The sequence below is a fragment of the Armigeres subalbatus genome, chromosome 2 (genome assembly GCF_024139115.2).
Source record: "Armigeres subalbatus isolate Guangzhou_Male chromosome 2, GZ_Asu_2, whole genome shotgun sequence".
NCBI classification, from domain to species: domain Eukaryota; kingdom Metazoa; phylum Arthropoda; class Insecta; order Diptera; family Culicidae; genus Armigeres; species Armigeres subalbatus.
The window spans coordinates 49,476,977-49,494,905 of record NC_085140.1 but is presented as its reverse complement, the minus strand read 5'-3'; the positions used below and the strand labels follow the sequence as shown (position 1 = coordinate 49,494,905).

The window sequence follows — 17,929 nt, the reverse complement described above, 5'->3', positions numbered from 1 at the left end:
AGATTGAATTTTAATTTTTATTCAAATATGTTTTCGTCATTTCATTGACATACTATATCGATAAAGAAATAAGAAAAATGACTGAACATACAGTGGCTAGTATAATAAAGGGCCCAGTTGCCGTTTTTCATACAAAATCGTCGACTTTGGAGTTTTAGATTTCGGATGCCCGTGAGCCAATTTGGCTGAATATTTGATCAGAGCTCAGATATAGCTAGAGTTTTACCATACCCAAGTTTCGACCATATTGATTCACAGGATAAAAAAATATTACGGAAGAACCAAAACGATTTTTTTTTGCAATAAGCAATTTTCAGCAAAAGCGTGTATCTTGGCAATACAGATAAAATTGCTGATGCCGTACACAAAGAGTTTTAGTGTTCAAGATTTAAAAAATATTTTTTTTGCAAAAAAAAAACACATTTTGATTTTAGTGCAATATTTTTCTTTCCTGTTAATCAATATTGTCGTAACTTAAGTATGGTAAAATTCAAGTTATGTCTGCATTCTGGTAAAAATTTCAGCAAAATTGGTTCATGGGCACTTTATTATGTCGGCCGGGCGGTGTGTGTATAAAATATTGGTAAGCAAATGCTGAAATAAAGTTTTCGCTTATTGATTTTACTTATAAGAATTGATCAGGAAATAGGTTGCTTATAAGCAACACAATAACTTGAAACTATGATTTTCTCAAGGCATTGAACCTTCAGTATCTATTTCATGCTATTCGTTTCTTAATGGTTCCATCTAACATTGCTCATTTGGTTTCGATTTCGATCAACCCTAATTTCGTAATTCTGCAATTCCATCCCCGCCGAAATCTGTATTCATTAATAAAATATTTATATTCTTACAATCCGAATCGCAGGTCATGGTGATGAACGTCACCTCATTGCTGAAAACTGTTAAAGCCGTCGAAGATGAACACACGCGGGGCACCCGCGCCATGGAAGCTACCGTCGATGCCATTTCGCAGGAGATCCGCTCGATGCAGTTCGCACCGGACATGCACCGGGCCAGCTTGCAGCAGCTTGCGAAGCCGGAGGATCTGATCAACGTCACCAAGCATGTAACGGCGGCCACGGCAAAGGCCGTGTCTGCCGGGGCTTCGAACCTGCAGTCGGACATTGCGGCCGCTGCCAATCTGGGCCGCAAAACCATCTCCGATATGCTGGCGGTGTGCAAGTCGGTCGCGTGGTCCTGCGCTGAGACCCAGGAGTTGAGACAGAGGACGCTGGATGCCGGAACTGCGGTGGCTGTGGCGTATAGGGATTTGCTGGAAGGTGTACTGCATCGGTGCACCGCGGACGAGAGAATGCACCTCTCGCGACGAGTGGCCAAGTGTGTTACGGATTTGGTGGGAATGGCGCAACTGCTGAAAGGATCCGATTGGGTAGATCCTGAAGATCCAACGGTGATCGCTGAAAATGAGTTACTGGGAGCGGCCGCTTCGATTGAAGCGGCTGCCAAAAAGCTGGCCAGCTTGCGACCGAGGCGACAAGCGGAAGTTAAGGTAGGTTGGAGTATGTGTTATGAAATATAAATTATGGTGATGGTGATAATAATACTTCTCTTTGTATCTATCTATTCTGGTGGAGGGTGATTCCGGTGAGATATGTTTGATATTCTTGGTTGTTAAATTTTATATTATCACCCAGGAATCAAACATATTATTACTGTGGTCATCATTGGTCTTCATGAAAGTGCAAGTGTAAATAATGTGATTCATATACTGATTACTAATCTATATTTAGAAATTTTTGCAAATAGCTAACATATTTCATATATATTTTTTAGGAGACGGATGAAAATCTCAACTTTGATGAGATGATCCTGGAAGCGGCCAAAGGTATCATGGCTGCTTCATCGGCTTTGGTACGCGCAGCGAATGCTGCTCAACGTGAACTGGTAGATCAAGGAAAGGTTGCTCGTCGCCCGTTGACTTCTTCGGACGATGGCCAGTGGTCCGAAGGGTTGATTTCTGCCGCAAGACTCGTGGCAGCCGCCACTCATAGTCTAGTGGAGGCTGCCCAACATCTCGTTCAAGGAACAGGCACCGAAGAGATGCTAATTTCTACGGCTAAGCAAGTTGCCAGCTCCACCGCTCAGCTTCTGATTGCTTGCAAGGTCAAATCCGACCCCAATTCGGAAACTGGAAGGCGACTTCAGGCAGCCGGCAATGCTGTCATTAAGTCCACTGACAAACTCGTCCAGGCCGCTCAGCAAGCCATCGAAGGCGAAGAAGAGCACACGCTAAGGCTAAACAGAAACATGGTCGACGGAATGGCCCAGGAGATCAACGCTCGCTCTGAAGTTCTTATGGCCGAGCGTCAGCTAATGGAGGCCCAAAACAAACTAGTTGCCATTCGCCATGCCAAGTATCGCCAGAAGCTAGCTGGTGGCTTTACTACCGATAGCAGCGATGAAGGCGGTGTTCAGCCACCAACCTTCGGCGGCTACCAAACCCCTTCGCCAAAGCCACACACTTTGCCAAAACCAGGAGCTTATTCGCCAGCCACACCAGCTTCCTCGACCGGTACGTTCCCACGCCAACCTCAACAACAACAACAGCAGCAGCAGCAGCAACAACAACAATCCAACACTTCAACCTTCCAAAGATCAACGCTTCTCACGGCCAACGCCGTCCCGAAACCATACCAATCAGATTCGATCAAATCCCCAACGGCCCTTGTCTCACCTTCGATAATCAACCGAACTTACGAAACGACCCGAGTGGAGAACTCTAACCTTAGTGCGAGTAAATTTAACCGGGCACATTTAGATGCCGCCGTACAGGACCTGCAGAACAAGGTTCAACCGTTGAGCTCGTTCCGATCGTCACCAAACCAACAACAGCAGGCGGGTTACGGAACCGTTACGTCGAGTACTACCACGACAACTGGTGCGACCACGAATGGCACGTCGGGACCGCAGAACTACGAAGGATTTACCACGAGGTAATTGCAACACTGTTTTATGATATTTCATTATTACCTTAATCAAGACATAATAGCAAACTGCACACTGGGTGTTGTGGCAAAGCGTATTCGTGGGATGCCTGAGAAGTAACAATTGCTAACACCCTGTTCAATATTTCTTATGTTTTTATGTCATGTTATCTGTTAAACTCGTTATCTCATTTTTTTTCATAATAGCGATACAGGGAAAAATATTCAAAAAAACTGGAAGCCCTCAAAAATTCTCGAACAGTAAGGCCGTTACAAATATTTAATTCAAATTATGTCCTACTGGTCTACGAAAGGTCAAGGGGGGGGGGATAATAAAAAATAAATATTAAAATGGAAAAAATCAATCAAACTCCTCGGATTTGTTGAAGAATGTTTTGAAAATCCTCAAAATTGTTCAAATTTTTTTTGTTGCCCCCTCAAATTATAATTTTTGGCAAAAAAACCGAGGGGGGGGGACATAATTGTTTTTAAATATTTGTATCGGCCTAATTGTTAAAAATATAAAAGATAATTATTAGAATTCTTGGTTTATTTTAGAGGAAATTTGTCCTTATATGAATTTTTATATTCCTTTTCGAAATCTACTTGTCTAAATTGGACGTCTTTCTACTGTGATAAATGATCCTTGAAGTAAACGATTAACCATCAACCCATTTCATCCTGACTCCATGAACCCTCATATCTAATATGCATATCTCGTTTATTTCTCTGTTTCTCCCATCGTAATAAAACCAGATACGAAACCCGTGTCTTTCAAAATGCCGCCAGTAACACTAACGCAGCCCCTAACAACAACCTAATGAATGTAGAGCAGCAGTTCGCTAAACTAAACCTTGAGAACCACGATCAGCAGCAACAACAGCTACAGCATCACCAATACATGCAACAACAGCAACACCACCATCAACAGCAGTATAGCGGCAGCAGCAGTAGTAACTTTAGTAACCAGCCACAGCTGCTGCAGCAGCAATATCGCACCAGCCCACTAAACAGCACTAGTAGCAACCAACTGCAAACAAGTAGTAGTCATAGTAACAATGGTACGATTAATCTACTCGACAGTACCAGCGCCACCAGCAGCACCAGCAAGCAGGTCATCACTAAAAAGATCCACATGACTTCGTCGTCGACGGTCAAATCTTCCAGCAGCGATTGGAAATAATCGAGCCGATACAGGTAAATGTTGTTGTAATGTTAAATATTTGTGGTTAGGACGGATTCGATTGTTGAAACTAACTCGTGTGTATTATAGCCGGGAATGCCGTATGAGGAAAACTGGCAACATCTATGGTTGAGGTTGCCAGTTTTCTTAATATTTGTAGCCTTCAATTTTAGAAAGTGTAAACATCCCAAATGTGCCTGTTATTTTTATCGCAGAACAGAAAAAACGTTGATAAGTGTTAGAAACGCGAAATGTTTGTCCCAAAACGACTGTAGCTTCCGTTGCGTCGAAAAAAAATGTTGTTAACTCGAGCCTTAAATATAGGATTAAAATGTAGTGCTCCTCTTATGTTCTTCTTCGAATTCAAGCAGCAAGCAGCTTCATGAATCGTTATTAATTTTTTGTTAAGTTCACAAAAAAGTGACTAACTTTTGGAAGGTAAGATTAAATTAAAAATAGCCAAAACATTTTTTTTAAGAGAGCAACTATATTCACAAAGTGCCACCAAAACGACTTTTAACTCACACGTTCATACTAAAATGCATATATTTTTACGTGCACATTCAGATCCTTAAGCAAATACGCAGATTGATCTATTTTACTCAAAAAAGAAAACAGTATTGCCAATAAAATTCGAGAAATCACTAATGTGCCTCTTCACCGTTGTGAGAGATAATAATTGACACACAAGATAACCATTCAGATGAGAGTATACTTACTATTTTCGTTAGAAACAATTGCACAAGTATATAGCCGAGAAACACCGCTGTTTGCCTTTTATACGAAAAGAAACGAAACTATTTTGATAAACTAACTTAAAATATTTGCCAATCGCTAACCGAGTGCCATTCTCTTCGTTTGCATTTGTGGATATTTTCATGATTTGGGTTATTGCGCAATACGAAGAGAAACGAATTTCAGTTTCAGTAGTTTTTTGTACCACATTTTTACGACAAAAGTTTTAGAGTAGCGTTGACAGTTCTAGACGATTCAAAAACCGTTCAGCAGGTTCAGCAAAACTTTTAGAATGGTACGATACGCACACAAGAAGCAGTCAAACCCTAGCAATTGTAACGATATGCGGTTTAGGTGAACCAACTTTTCTATAGTGACTTTGAAATGAACGTTGAAATAGCCAATTTGTGACATAGAGTATAGTAAGCAGCCAGAAATAATAGCATGTAGATGAGCAAACTTTAACGAACAACAGATAATAACAGATAGAAGCAGACGCCAAGTACATAAGTATTTTCTAATTGAACTGTGAAAACATTATACATTAATAACAAACGAGAATCGACGAAGCAAAACGATGCTTCTGCGCTTGTTGCCTGCCGTGTAGTAAAAGCTGGTAATTACGAAGATTGAAGCTTGGAATTATCCGAACCGCGTACAGCGGGAATGTCGGATTTAGGCCAGAGCAAAAGCAAAGTTTGAAACGATAGATGGAAGAAACGAGTAATTTTTAACCAATAAAGTGCTTTTAAATTCATGGAAATTTGTTTGAGTTTTGCCGTAGCAAATATCACAGCAATGTTATTATTATATACTGATAAGTATTAATCACCCGCGGAGGACAGTAGAATAAGGGTTTTCGGAGCGTTGTTGAAATACGTGTTAACGCTTGGAGGGTTGCGATCAAAAGAGGCCGACAAACGCCGGACCGTTTATTAGGTTGGGTATCGGTATCATCCTTCTGCTATAAACATTTATTTATAGCAGCTGCACTGAAAGTGCAGACACTTCGACGGTTGTATTCCAAAAATGAAAAGGAATTGTCTGGCCAACCGGCTGCTCGTCGCCGATATCGTCGTCGTATTCGTCGTAATCGTTACGGTCAGTCAGCAACAATCCGACACCAATAGAAGCGAATCCTCACGGATCTCGAGACGGAAACACAGTTGTCTACTGAAAACAGATTTCAATATCCGCCAGCGAAACCGCACAAAATGGCCAAACAGCTGCTAAAACTTTCCTTCACCGTACCGACGGATCTCTAAACCTTCGTTAAATATAAAGAAAAAGTCTCGTTAATAAAACTTGAAACACTTTTCCTCCCGTAAAATCACTTTTTTTTACTCCACTGAACACAAAATGGCGTTACGGTACAGCGAACAAAACACACCGTCTCAGCCGCCGAAGCTCGTTATCATAAACACCAGTTAATAAAATTGGAAAATACATTAAATTTAATATAAGAAAAAATATCTTCCTCAAATTTTTTTTCCGTGTAATTATTTTGTTTTTCGATCCTCGTTTCGATCAATGAATCGATCACTGCCACAAAATGGCTTTTATTGGGCACAATCGTGCTAACACATTTCTTTTCAACCTTCTCTTACCTGTACCACTACTCCGGACAGTCCCCGTCGGGGAAAATTCCGATTTCTTTTCACAGGCCTTTCGCTGCCACTACAGCAGAATCCGCACCTCCGCCCGAGGCAATTTTATTCTTTGCTGTTCCTGCAGGTATCGCGCCACCGCCGGGGGCAAAACTGCTCACTCCAAACGAAGGCAAAGTTGTTCAACACGGGCAAAAGGCACTCGATTTTATGCACGCGCACTTTATCTAAGTTTTCACTTACTTTTTCCTCGTCGCCAAATATTATATACCGTCAACTGGGGGGAAGATGATCATTTTTAAGACAAAACATGCAATAACAATGTGTGTTTACATTTTAAATCGAAACAAATATTTTCAAAACATGTACTGCTATACGTGGCAATAATCAACAACTTTAGTTTTCTGAAATGCGTTGCCATTTATTAAAATAAATTAAATTATCACACATTTTTTGAATAATCTGGTTTGGGGTGAAGTTGATCAAGACAGCTCTACTAAAACCATTATGACCTAGTAGTCAAAATACACTAGGTTATTTGTATGAATGTTGAATTTACTACGTAAAGAAGTCTAAGAAGTCAATATTTGAAACGAAAATAGCGTCATTTATGACTATCTCTCTCTTTCTTCCACAAAATACATTTTCATGATTATAATCGAAAAACTCGGATTTCTACCTAGCGGTAACATTACTTGAACGGAGAATATTGTTGACTACCGTTTCATAAGAAAGTTTGGCACTTTTGACTGACACATCAAATGATCATCTTCACCTCAATGATCATCTTCCCCCCAGTTGACGGTACTGATAAGTATTAATCACCCGCGGAGGACAGTAGAATAAGGGTTTTCGGAGCGTTGTTGAAATACGTGTTAACGCTTGGAGGGTTGCGATCAAAAGAGGCCGACAAACGCCGGACCGTTTATTAGGTTGGGTATCGGTATCATCCTTCTGCTATAAATATTTATTTATAGCAGCTGCACTGAAAGTGCAGTTTAGTTTAATTTAGATACACATCAGTTATATTCAGACCGCATCGTGCTTTCGTGCTGTGCGGTTCTTTCACTCTTTGCTATAAAGGAAGTTTTTAATACTACCCGAAGCTATTTTAATTTCCACAGTGCTTCTCAGCGCTATTTGTACCCACTGATCCCGATATGATCTTTGCTAGGCCCCGTTCCTTCGTTTTACGTTGGACCCGTTTGCGGAAGTAAAATTCCGACAAGCGGTGATAATCCTGCAGGGACACCGTTGTGGAAAAAAAACCTCTTTAGAAGGTCACGTCTCCACGCTCAGCAATGAGCATTAATAAAAACAAAACCTACCAAAGCGCGGAAAAAATAGAAGGAAGCTGGAGACTTTAGATGTTCCTTCTAACTCTAACATTGGAAATAATATTCTTCTCCTATCGAACTGAGCAATCAGTTCGATTTGAATAATGACGAAATTGAGCAAATCGAATCTACCTCTAGCCCAGGTGATTCGATCCATGCGAAAAAGCAAATAATTCCGCCAATTGTGGTACAGTGTTGACCCGATTTGGTCACTCCCCGATTTTGTCTACCCCCGATTTTATCACGTTTTCGACTCGATTTTATCACCCCAAAAAATTTTGTCATTCTTTTTATTTTCGTAAATAATACCACATTGATTTTCATGAAATAGGTTTCACCGCCTGTAGTTTATTACGAACGACTTCTGCGTACCTGGGAAATATTCTGTAAGCAATTTCGACAAGAAGTAACGGGTACCGATCACGCATTTAGCCTTTCCAAGGCATAATATGATACATATTTGTGGAATGAATTAAAAAATTGGAAATATTTTTTTTCCAATTTTGTCACATACCCTGTTCTATCACCCCAAAATTCACCAGGGGGAGGGGTGATAAAATCGGGATATTACCACCGACGAACCGACGTGTCACTGGCGCTCTCTGGTTATCTCAAACTTTTTAACGGTCATTCGCTTTTGCGGGCGATCGCTCCTGTCAAATGAGCTAAGACACAACGCCGCTGCAATGTTAATACACGTAGGTTGGTGGCTGAGCTACGAAAACTTCGCGAGCCATTATGGGGGTGGCGGTAGTGTTCGATGATTTTTCATCATGGCGTCGTGGGCAGCAAATTTGAATTATTTTCCATGGGGTGACACGTCGGTTCGTCGGTGATATTACTGTATCTGTTGCCGAGTTTTCTGGCCTTAGCAATGAAATTTTGAGTATCCTTTAGGGGATCAAGGTTTCATTTCAGATTGCCAGAAAGGATGACTGCCGCGTTTTGCCGGGATCCTTTGACGATCGCAAACGTCTTCTTCAGTATTTAACTGTGAAGCGCCATAAATTCTTCACATACGACGACAAAACTGAGCGATTGTTCAAAGTCGTCTTGAAAGGTCTCCCCAGTGATGATAAATCACTGGATGAGATTAAAATTGAAATTTCTCAATTACTTGGATTTTCACCAGTCCAAGTAATTAAGATGAAAAAGAAATCCCACTCTGGTACTTCCCAGAGGGGCATTTCTCAAGAATTTTATTTAGTTCATTTTAACAAAAGTGAACTAAATAATATGAAAAGTTTGGAAAAGGCCTGTATTATGTCTCATGTCCGTGTTACATGGGAACATTTCTGCAGGCCTTGGGGGAAATTTCCAAAACCCCACTCAGTGCTGTAAGTGCCAAAAGTGGGGTCACGGAACCAAACATTGTCACATGGATGCTAAATGCATGATTTGTGGTGGAGCCTCTCACGCCAAGGACGCCTGTCCTGTGAGAGAAGATTCCAATAAATATAAATGTGCTAATTGTGGGGGCACTCATAAATCCAATTTTTGGGAATGCCCTTCACGCAAAAAAGTTTTGACTTCCCGTGCAAAATTGATGACGGGAAATTCCAATCGGATCCCAGATTCGCCGGGTAAACATATTTCAAACGCTCAAAATCCGCAATCATTTGCCGGTCGAGCAATTCATACCTACCACAATCAACGAACGAATTTTGCTCCTACCTCTCACCGGGTAACGAGCAATTCGTCGAATTCTAATGTTTCAAACACGCCCACCTATGCAAGCACCGTTGCAGGCAGGCAAAATTTCATTTCTGAAAATTTACCGACGATGAATGATTTTCAAACCCATTCTTCAACGGAAAATAACGTTCGTTCTGACGACTCAGCATGTCTGCTTCCGACTTTGATTTTCTAAATGAACAATTGCATCACACGATTGATCCAATGTTCCAAGCAAATACTAAAACTTAAGCTGTTCATGTTGGTATCAAATTTACTCAAAAAATTGTTATTGTTTTTGTTATTGGACTTCGTTCTGATGGATCCAAATAATTCTTTGAATATTTTGCCCGCTCTTTAAAGGGTAAGGAAGATGAATTATTCAACTTCCTATCAGATCATAATGTGCACATTGCCATTATAACTGAAACATATTTAAAATCTAGTCTTTTCATCAAAAGAGATCCAAATTATTTTATTTACCGAAATGACTTGACAGCGCCTGTGGTTAGGTCGCTGTCGGGTTATTTACATTGCCTTCAATCATCAATTTCGAATCAACATCAAAAAAAAAATCCAAAATCTTCTCTGTGTATTTCTGTTCACGTATTTTAACTTCACTCAAAAAATAATATTCCAAGTCTTCTCCGCTTTCTCAGTTTACGTATTCTAACTCTATGTTCTAACTCGGCTTACCATGCCTTTAATCATCAATCTCGAATCAACATCAAGAAAATACCCAACATCTTCTCTGTGTATTTCTGTTCACATATTTTAACTTCACTCAAAAAAGAATATTCCAAGTCTTCTCCGCTTTCTCAGTTTACGTATTCTAACTCTATGTTCTAACTCGGCTTACCATGCCTTCAATCATCAATTTCGAATCAACATCAAGAAAATATCCAAAATCTTCTCTGCGTATTTCTGTTTACATATTCTTACTTCACTCAAAAGAGAAAATTTCAAGTCTTCTCCGCTTTCTCAGTTTTCATATCCTAACTCGGCTTACCATGGCCTTAACCATCGATCTTGAATCAACGTCAAGAAAATATCCAAAATCTTCTCTGTGTACTCTCTTCTAACTCTATTCACAAGACAACAATTGATGTGATTCATGCTATTATAAATAGAGCTTACTAGGCTCTGGAACATCAATATTGCATCAAAATCAGATAAGTCTGAGTACACGCGACCGTTTACGTAAAAGGCAATCAAACTCATCAAATGCTTTAGCCAAGCAAGCCTTTGGCACAGCAGAGTGCGATTGAATTCGCATTCTATACCGTCCCGCCCAGTCCGTTGCTGGGGGGCATGGAGTGCGATCCTCTCGTTGAATAAACAATGTGCACTCGCTTGGCTGTGGATATAGGGGAACGGTTCGCCACTTCATCTCATAGCTCCTATTTCCATCCCATCAAAAACAAGGCAATGGTAAGGAATTTGGTTTGTTTATTATTTTTGTGATTTTTTTCAGCAGTGAGCACGCATGTTGACAAAAAGAAGCGACGAATTTGGTGCCGAATTTCTTTGTTTAGCGATGAGATGGATATATGTACAGTGAGATGGAGATCGGAACATTTCCCCTACAACAGTAAAGCAAATGTGGAGATTGGGCAAATCAAGCATCCGAAAGATATTCAATTTGCAAAAAAGAGAGCTAACCGCGGTGGAGGTTGGTACTCGGATTCTGATGGCTTTTCCGCAAACGTGACCTTTAAGTGGTCTTGTTGTGTAGGGGTTATCACGCCTATCTAGAGAGTAGGAGGTTGAGGGTTCGAGTCCCTCCAAGACACGTGGATTCTTTTTCGCAAATTTCATATCAATTTGTCCATTTCGAAACATATGCTGTGCATATGCACAGCCAAGATATTTAACAAAAAAACAGATAAGTCTCCCAAATCTTCTCCTCTTTCTTACTATGCCTTTAACCATCAATTTTGAATCAACATCAGAAAAATTTTCAAAGGTTAGATTTTCTTCTCAACTAATCAGATCAAAGAGAGATGAACTAAACCGTTCAAAAATTCCACTGCCTTTCAATTGATTCACAAGCTTCTGTTCGTATGTAGATGCTGTTGCTGCTCAAGCGTTGGATTTTATTCTCAACTGATCCTCTCAGATAAAACGTCCGCTCAGAGACGTGCCAACCCGCTCAAGCTTCAATTATTGCCTTTCAACTGATCCACCCGGATCAAGCGTCTGCTCGTATGTAGAAGACATTGCGGACGCACCAACCCGCTCAAGAGTTGGATTTTCTTATCAACCAATCCTTTCAGATCAAACCTCCACTCAGAGTGCTAACCGGTTCAAGGTTTCAATTATTGCCTTTCAACTGATCCACCCGGATCAAACGTCTGCTCGTATATAGAATACATTGCGGACGCACCAACCCGCTCAAGGGTTGGTTTTTCTTCTCATCTGATCCTTTCAGATCAAACGTCCACTCAGAGATGTACTAAACCGCTTAAGAGTTCAATGTAATATATAGTTAGTTTTAATACGATAAAATTCTGCTACAACCCTGTGCATTGATAACGAGTGTTCCTGACATCACCCATGGCCAAAAACAAAGAAGTCATGAATTGTTGTTTTTGTTTGCCCCATTCATCAAAAGCAATGTACCATTCAGAAGAAATATGTGGTTTAACTTGTTTTTGGAATAATCCAAACAAATTAAAAACTGCCATTCGACAAAAACATTATTAAACGCGTAAATATACATAACAGATCACATACACCTTTTTATTCACATGTTGGACTTATTCAAATTTACGTAATATATTTTCTGATCATATTATTGACGTACACTAATGTACACGTAAAAAAATTAATGATATTTATTATTAAGATTTATTATTAAGATTCTTTTTTGCCAAAGCAGACGCCTAATGATATGTATAAGAAAAACTTATACATCGCATTAGCCACATGCATTCTAAGACTTATACTTTTCATTAACTTATGAATGTTTTTAGCTTTTTGATATGGGATCATTCATTAGGTGGCGTAATAAAGAGTATAAGTATTTTCGAATGGTTTTTTACCATAACATATAAGGTTATTTTTTTGCGTGTAGGCAATATAATTGTTGTTTCGAAATGTTCAAAGTACCTACAGGCAAAAGAAAACGCATAATCTGCCCTGTAGTGCGCAGAACGAAGTCGTAGTCAGTCATGATTTTATAATTCCCCCTTAGAAAAAAAAAAACAAAATTTTTCAATATCCCTGCCATGTAATAATGCTATAAAAATCTGCAACAACCCTGTAATGCGCGTCCACTGTAGCACAATCTTCACTTCGGCACAAGGTCATGGTAAATCAAACAACAGTTACTAATTGTGGTGGACATGGAATTTTTAGTTTATTTCACCACAGTCATCAATAGCATATTGTCGCGCTCTTCTAAATCGCTCAGATCAGCTAAATTGGAGCGACTTACAGATACGTTTTGCTAACAGCAAAACCTCACCTTCTCAACGTTCCCAAACGTCAGCCGTAGCAATTGAAAATGGCAGTCGCACACGAGCACCTTTTCATTTAATAATTAAAACACTTAACATTTAGGGAGCGTAAAATGCATACCGACTTGGCCATTGTCGGGTTTTCTTTCAATTATTACAACAATAAGACCGAACACACAACAATTAAAATCAAACATATTTTCTATTAATTGTTTCTTAATTTTTTTGTTTACATTCACTTTCACACCCGTTAGCAACTACGTTCATCACAAAACTGAGCTCTGTTTCGGCAGCGGATAACTATCTCTGCTCTCCGCTCACATGGATGGAATTATTACTCTCCTGGTATTCAACCCCGTGCTCGCGTAAACTCCTCGTTTTTCGCTTATGCAACATATGCAACGTACACACCAGTCAAGCAGTTCGACGAACATTGACTCCGCCCCCACGAAAACGCTTCGGTTGCTGCTTTGTTTGAACGTGTGTGAAGTTGTTCGAACAACCATTTGACAGTTGGCAGCTCGGTTGGAAAAAATTAAAACGGTTTGATTTTGGTTTGAGTTGTCGGGGGTGGAGTCAAGGTTCGCCGAACATGTATGAGCATTTGTAGTGAAGTTGCACAAACCCCCATATATTTTTTGATGGTTGGTGCTCGAGTTGGTGCTTCGGTCGTTCGTGTGTGATATTGTTGGTCGAATAAATTGATTGTTCGTGTCGCTGTTGGTAGAACTGAATGGATGTTTGAATAAACGAGAGGTGGAGTTAATGTTAGTCAAACTGCTTGACCGTGTGTACGTTCCAATACACACCAGTCAAGCAGTTCGACGAACATTGACTCCACCCCCAAGAAAACACTTCGGTTGCTGCTTTGTTGGAACGTGTGTGAAGTTGTTCGAACAACCATTTGACAGTTGGCGGCTCGGTTGGAAAAAATTAAAACGGTTTGATTTTGGTTTGAGTAGTCGGGGGCGGAGTCAAGGTACGCCGAACATGTTTGAGCATTTGTAGTGAAGTTGCACAAACCCCCATATATTTTTTGATGGTTGGTGCTCAAGTTGTCGCTTCGGTCGTTCGTGTGTGATATTGTTGGTCGAATAAATTGATTGTTCGTGCCGCTGTTGGAAAAACTTGATGGATGTTTGAATAAACGAGAGGTGGAGTCAATGTTGGTCAAACTGCTTGACCGTGTGTACGTTCCATTACACTCTGACACGTACACGCTTACACTGAGCATTATTCCATGAACGGTGTTTGGCATTGAAGTCACCAGTCATGAAAAATTTGGATTTGTTGCGCGTTAGAATTTGAAGATCCGCTCTCAACAAATTCCTTTGCTGCCCAATGCACTTGAAAGGCAAGTAGGCAGCAATAAAAGAGAATTGTCCAAAATTTGGTTCAACAGAAACTCCCAAGGTTTCAAAAACTTTGGTTTTAAACGAAGAATATAATTTATGTTTGATACGTCTGTTAATGACAATGGGTGACTGTAGGATATAGTAAAATAATATAAAAATAATAATAATAAAATTATAATTATTCTTGGTTTCGAACACGAAAAATAAGTGTAGGATGTTGTTTAATGATAAATCTTATTTGAAACATGTTCGACTACACGCTTAAAATCAATAACACAGAGATGTGTTTGCTTCACACAAAACGGACATAATGCAGAACATCACCTAGATGAGCGACAGTTACACAGGCACAAAAATGCCTCGTACGGTCGTGATAACGGTCCTTTTCAACATGTAAACGTTTGTACAGATTCTTTGTTTATTGAGGAACCAAATATTGTTGAAAATATTGAAATCCAAGCTTCAATAAAACCACACGAGCTATTTTTGTGGCTGTGTAACTGTCGCTCATCTAGGTGCTGTTCTGCATTAGGTTCGTTTTGTGTGAAGCAAACACATCTCTGTGTTATTGATTTTAAGCGTGTAGTCGAACATGTTTCAAATAAGATTTATCATTAAACAACATCCTACACTTATTTTTCGTGTTCGAAACCAAGAATAATTATAATTTTATTATTATTATTTTTATATTATTTTAGTTTATCCTACAGTCACCCATTGTCATTAACAGACGTATCAAACAAAAAATTATATTCTTCGTTTAAAACCAAAGTTTTTGAAACCTTGGGAGCTTCTGTTGAAACAAATTTTGGACAATTCTCTTTTATTGCTGCCTACTTGCCTTTCAAGTGCAATGGGCAGCAAAAGAATTTGTTGAGAGCGGATCTTCAAATTCTAACGCGCAACAAATCATCACAATTTCATGACTGGTGACTTCAATGCCAAACACCGTTCATGGAATAATGCTCAAAGCAATTCCAACGGCAAAATTTTATTTGAAGATTGTTCTGCGGGATATTATACTATTCAATATCCCAATGGACCAGCTTGTTTTTCTTCCAGTCGAAATCCTTCGACAATTGATTTAGTTTTAACAGATTCAAGTCAGTTGTGCGGCCAATTGGTAACTCATGCTGACTTTGACTCTGATCACCTTTTTGTGACGTTTGAAATCTCACAAGAAGCCATTAACAATCCAATCAGCTCTACTTTTAATTATCATTGAGCTGATTGGAATTTATATAAAACTTATATCGATAGGAATTTTGATGTTGGCATTCCTCTCGATACCAAAAGTGATATTGACAATGCTTTCGTATCTTGGACAAATTAAATTGTCGAAGCCAGAGGCATTGCAAATCCTAAATGTGAAATTAAGTTCAACTCAATTATTATTGACGACGATCTTCAGCTTAATGTCTTAAATGTGTTCAGTCTTAAAAATGTGAGGCGAAGGCAATACCAAAGAACTCGCGATCCCGCGTTGAAAGTTATTTGGAAAGATTTGCAAAATGAAATTAAAAAAACGTTACGCTATTCTGAGAAATACTAACTTTGAGAATAATGTCTCGAAGTTGGATCCCAGTTCGAAACCCTTTTGAAAATTAACGAAATTTCTTTAAAAAAAACCTCAAGCGCCAATTCCAGCGCTTAAAGAGGGAGAAAATTTTTTATTAACAAATGGCAAAAAGGCTCAAAAACTTGCTCAGCAGTTCGAGAGTGCCCATAATTTTAGTCTAGGTCTCACTAGTCTAATTGAGGATCAGGTTACACGGAGCTTCGAAGACATTCTCAATCAAGAGAATGTTTTCGACCCTTCGTTGGGAATTAATTTGGATGAAGTGAGATCTATTACTAGAAAATTTAAAAATATGAAAGCCCCGGGTGATGATGGTATTTTCTACATACTTATCAAAAAACTTCCTGAGAGCTCTTTATCCTTTTTGGTTAATTTATTTAACAAATGTTTTCAATTGGCATACTTCCCAGATAAATGGAAAAACGCCAAAATTATTCCAATTTTTAAGCCGGACAAAAATCCAGCTGAGGCTTCTAGTTATCGCTTTCTTCAATAAGCAAATTGTTTGAAAAGATTATTTCAAATAGAATGATGGTTCATATTAATGACAATTCAACAAATCTGAAGGATATTCGACTGGAGTAATGCAAATGCTGGGTAAAGCGTACCATTGGTACTTCGCGTACCTGAAGGAATAAAATAGACCCCATCTCGCGGTCCTTAGCCTCTTACCCAGCAACTCCTATCCCTACCTCCCCGCGGTGCTGGCCGGGATACGAGCAACCTTAGGGAAGATCGGCTCCTCTCCGGAGGTGCAAATCTTATTGAGCGTCTGTTCTCCATGTCAGGATCGGCTCACAACAGCGTCTGTTCTCCATGTTAGGGGCGGCTGATCATCGTCCGAGTGCCAGCGAGGGACTCTAAGTGAAACTGTGCAGCATGGTCCACCGGAAATTTAGGGGGTTTGGTGTCAGGGCCTGCAAGCCAGCCAAAAAAAACTCACGCAACGAACAATCAACAAGAGAGTACGGACCGGAACCAACGGCGAAGACCACTGCGACGAAAAGGGACTAGCGATTGGAAACTCGGTTCGTGGAACTGCAAATCTCTCAACTTCATCGGGAGCACACGCATACTCGCCGATGTGCTCAAGGACCGTGGATTCGGCATCGTAGCGCTGCAGGAGGTTTGTTGGAAGGGATCAATGGTGCGAACGTTTAGAGGTAATCATACCATCTACCAGAGCTGCGGCAACACACACGAGCTGGGAACAGCTTTCATAGTGATGGGCGATATGCAAAGGCGTATGATCGGGTGGTGGCCGATCATTAAAAAATGTGCAGGTTGAGGATCAAAGGCCGGTTCTTCAACTTCAGCATAATCAACGTCCATAGCCCACACTCCGGAAGCACTGATGATGATAAGGACGCATTCTACGCGCAGCTGGAACGTGAGTACGACAGCTGCCCAAGCCACGACTCCTAATCTCCTCTCCTAATCTAATCTCCTATGATGATTTTGACTCATAGGAGATTTGAACGCTCACGTTGGCCAAGAGGAGGAGTTTAGACCGACTATTGGAAAGCTCAGCGCTCACCGGCGGACGAAAGAAAACGGCCTACGACTAATTGATTTCGCCGCCTCCAAGAATATGGCCATTCGCAGCACCTACTTCCAACATAGCCTCCCGTATCGGTACACCTGGAGATCACCACTGCAGACAGAATCACAAATCGACCACGTTCTGATTGATGGACGGCACTTCTCCGACATTATCGACGTCAGGACATATCGTGGCGCTAACATCGACTCTGACCACTATCTGGTGATGGTTAAACTGCGCCCAAAACTATCCGTCATCAACAATGTTCGGTACCGACGACCGCCGCGGTACGACCTAGAGCGACTGAAGCAACCTGATGTCGCCACTGCATACGCGCAGCATCTCGAGGCAGCGTTGCCGGAAGAAGGTGAGCTCGATGGGGCCCCTCTTGAGGACTGCTGGAGTACAGTTAAAGCAGCCATTAACGACGCAGCGGAGAACAACGTCGGGTATATGGGTCGAAGTCGACGGAACGATTGGTTCGACGAAGAGTGCAGACAGATTCTG

At 40.5% G+C, this 17,929-nt stretch overlaps 1 protein-coding gene across 7 annotated transcripts in view; it reads left to right on the top strand.

Moving 5' to 3' along the window:
- The window catches only part of LOC134218558 (talin-2), a 192,875-nt gene extending 187,252 nt beyond the window's left edge, over positions 1-5,623 (top strand). For 5 of the 7 annotated variants that reach the window (XM_062697696.1, XM_062697700.1, XM_062697699.1 and 2 more), the window contains 3 exons: positions 869-1,513; positions 1,798-2,957; positions 3,705-5,623. In XM_062697696.1, the coding sequence (XP_062553680.1) occupies positions 869-1,513; positions 1,798-2,957; positions 3,705-4,131 (2,232 nt within the window). In that variant the 3' untranslated portion in view covers positions 4,132-5,623. Of the gene's footprint in view, positions 1-868; positions 1,514-1,797; positions 2,958-3,704 lie in introns of those variants that run through there. The other 2 variants (XM_062697702.1, XM_062697704.1) reach the window with 2 other exon arrangements.
- Positions 5,624-17,929: the final 12,306 nt, after the last annotated feature.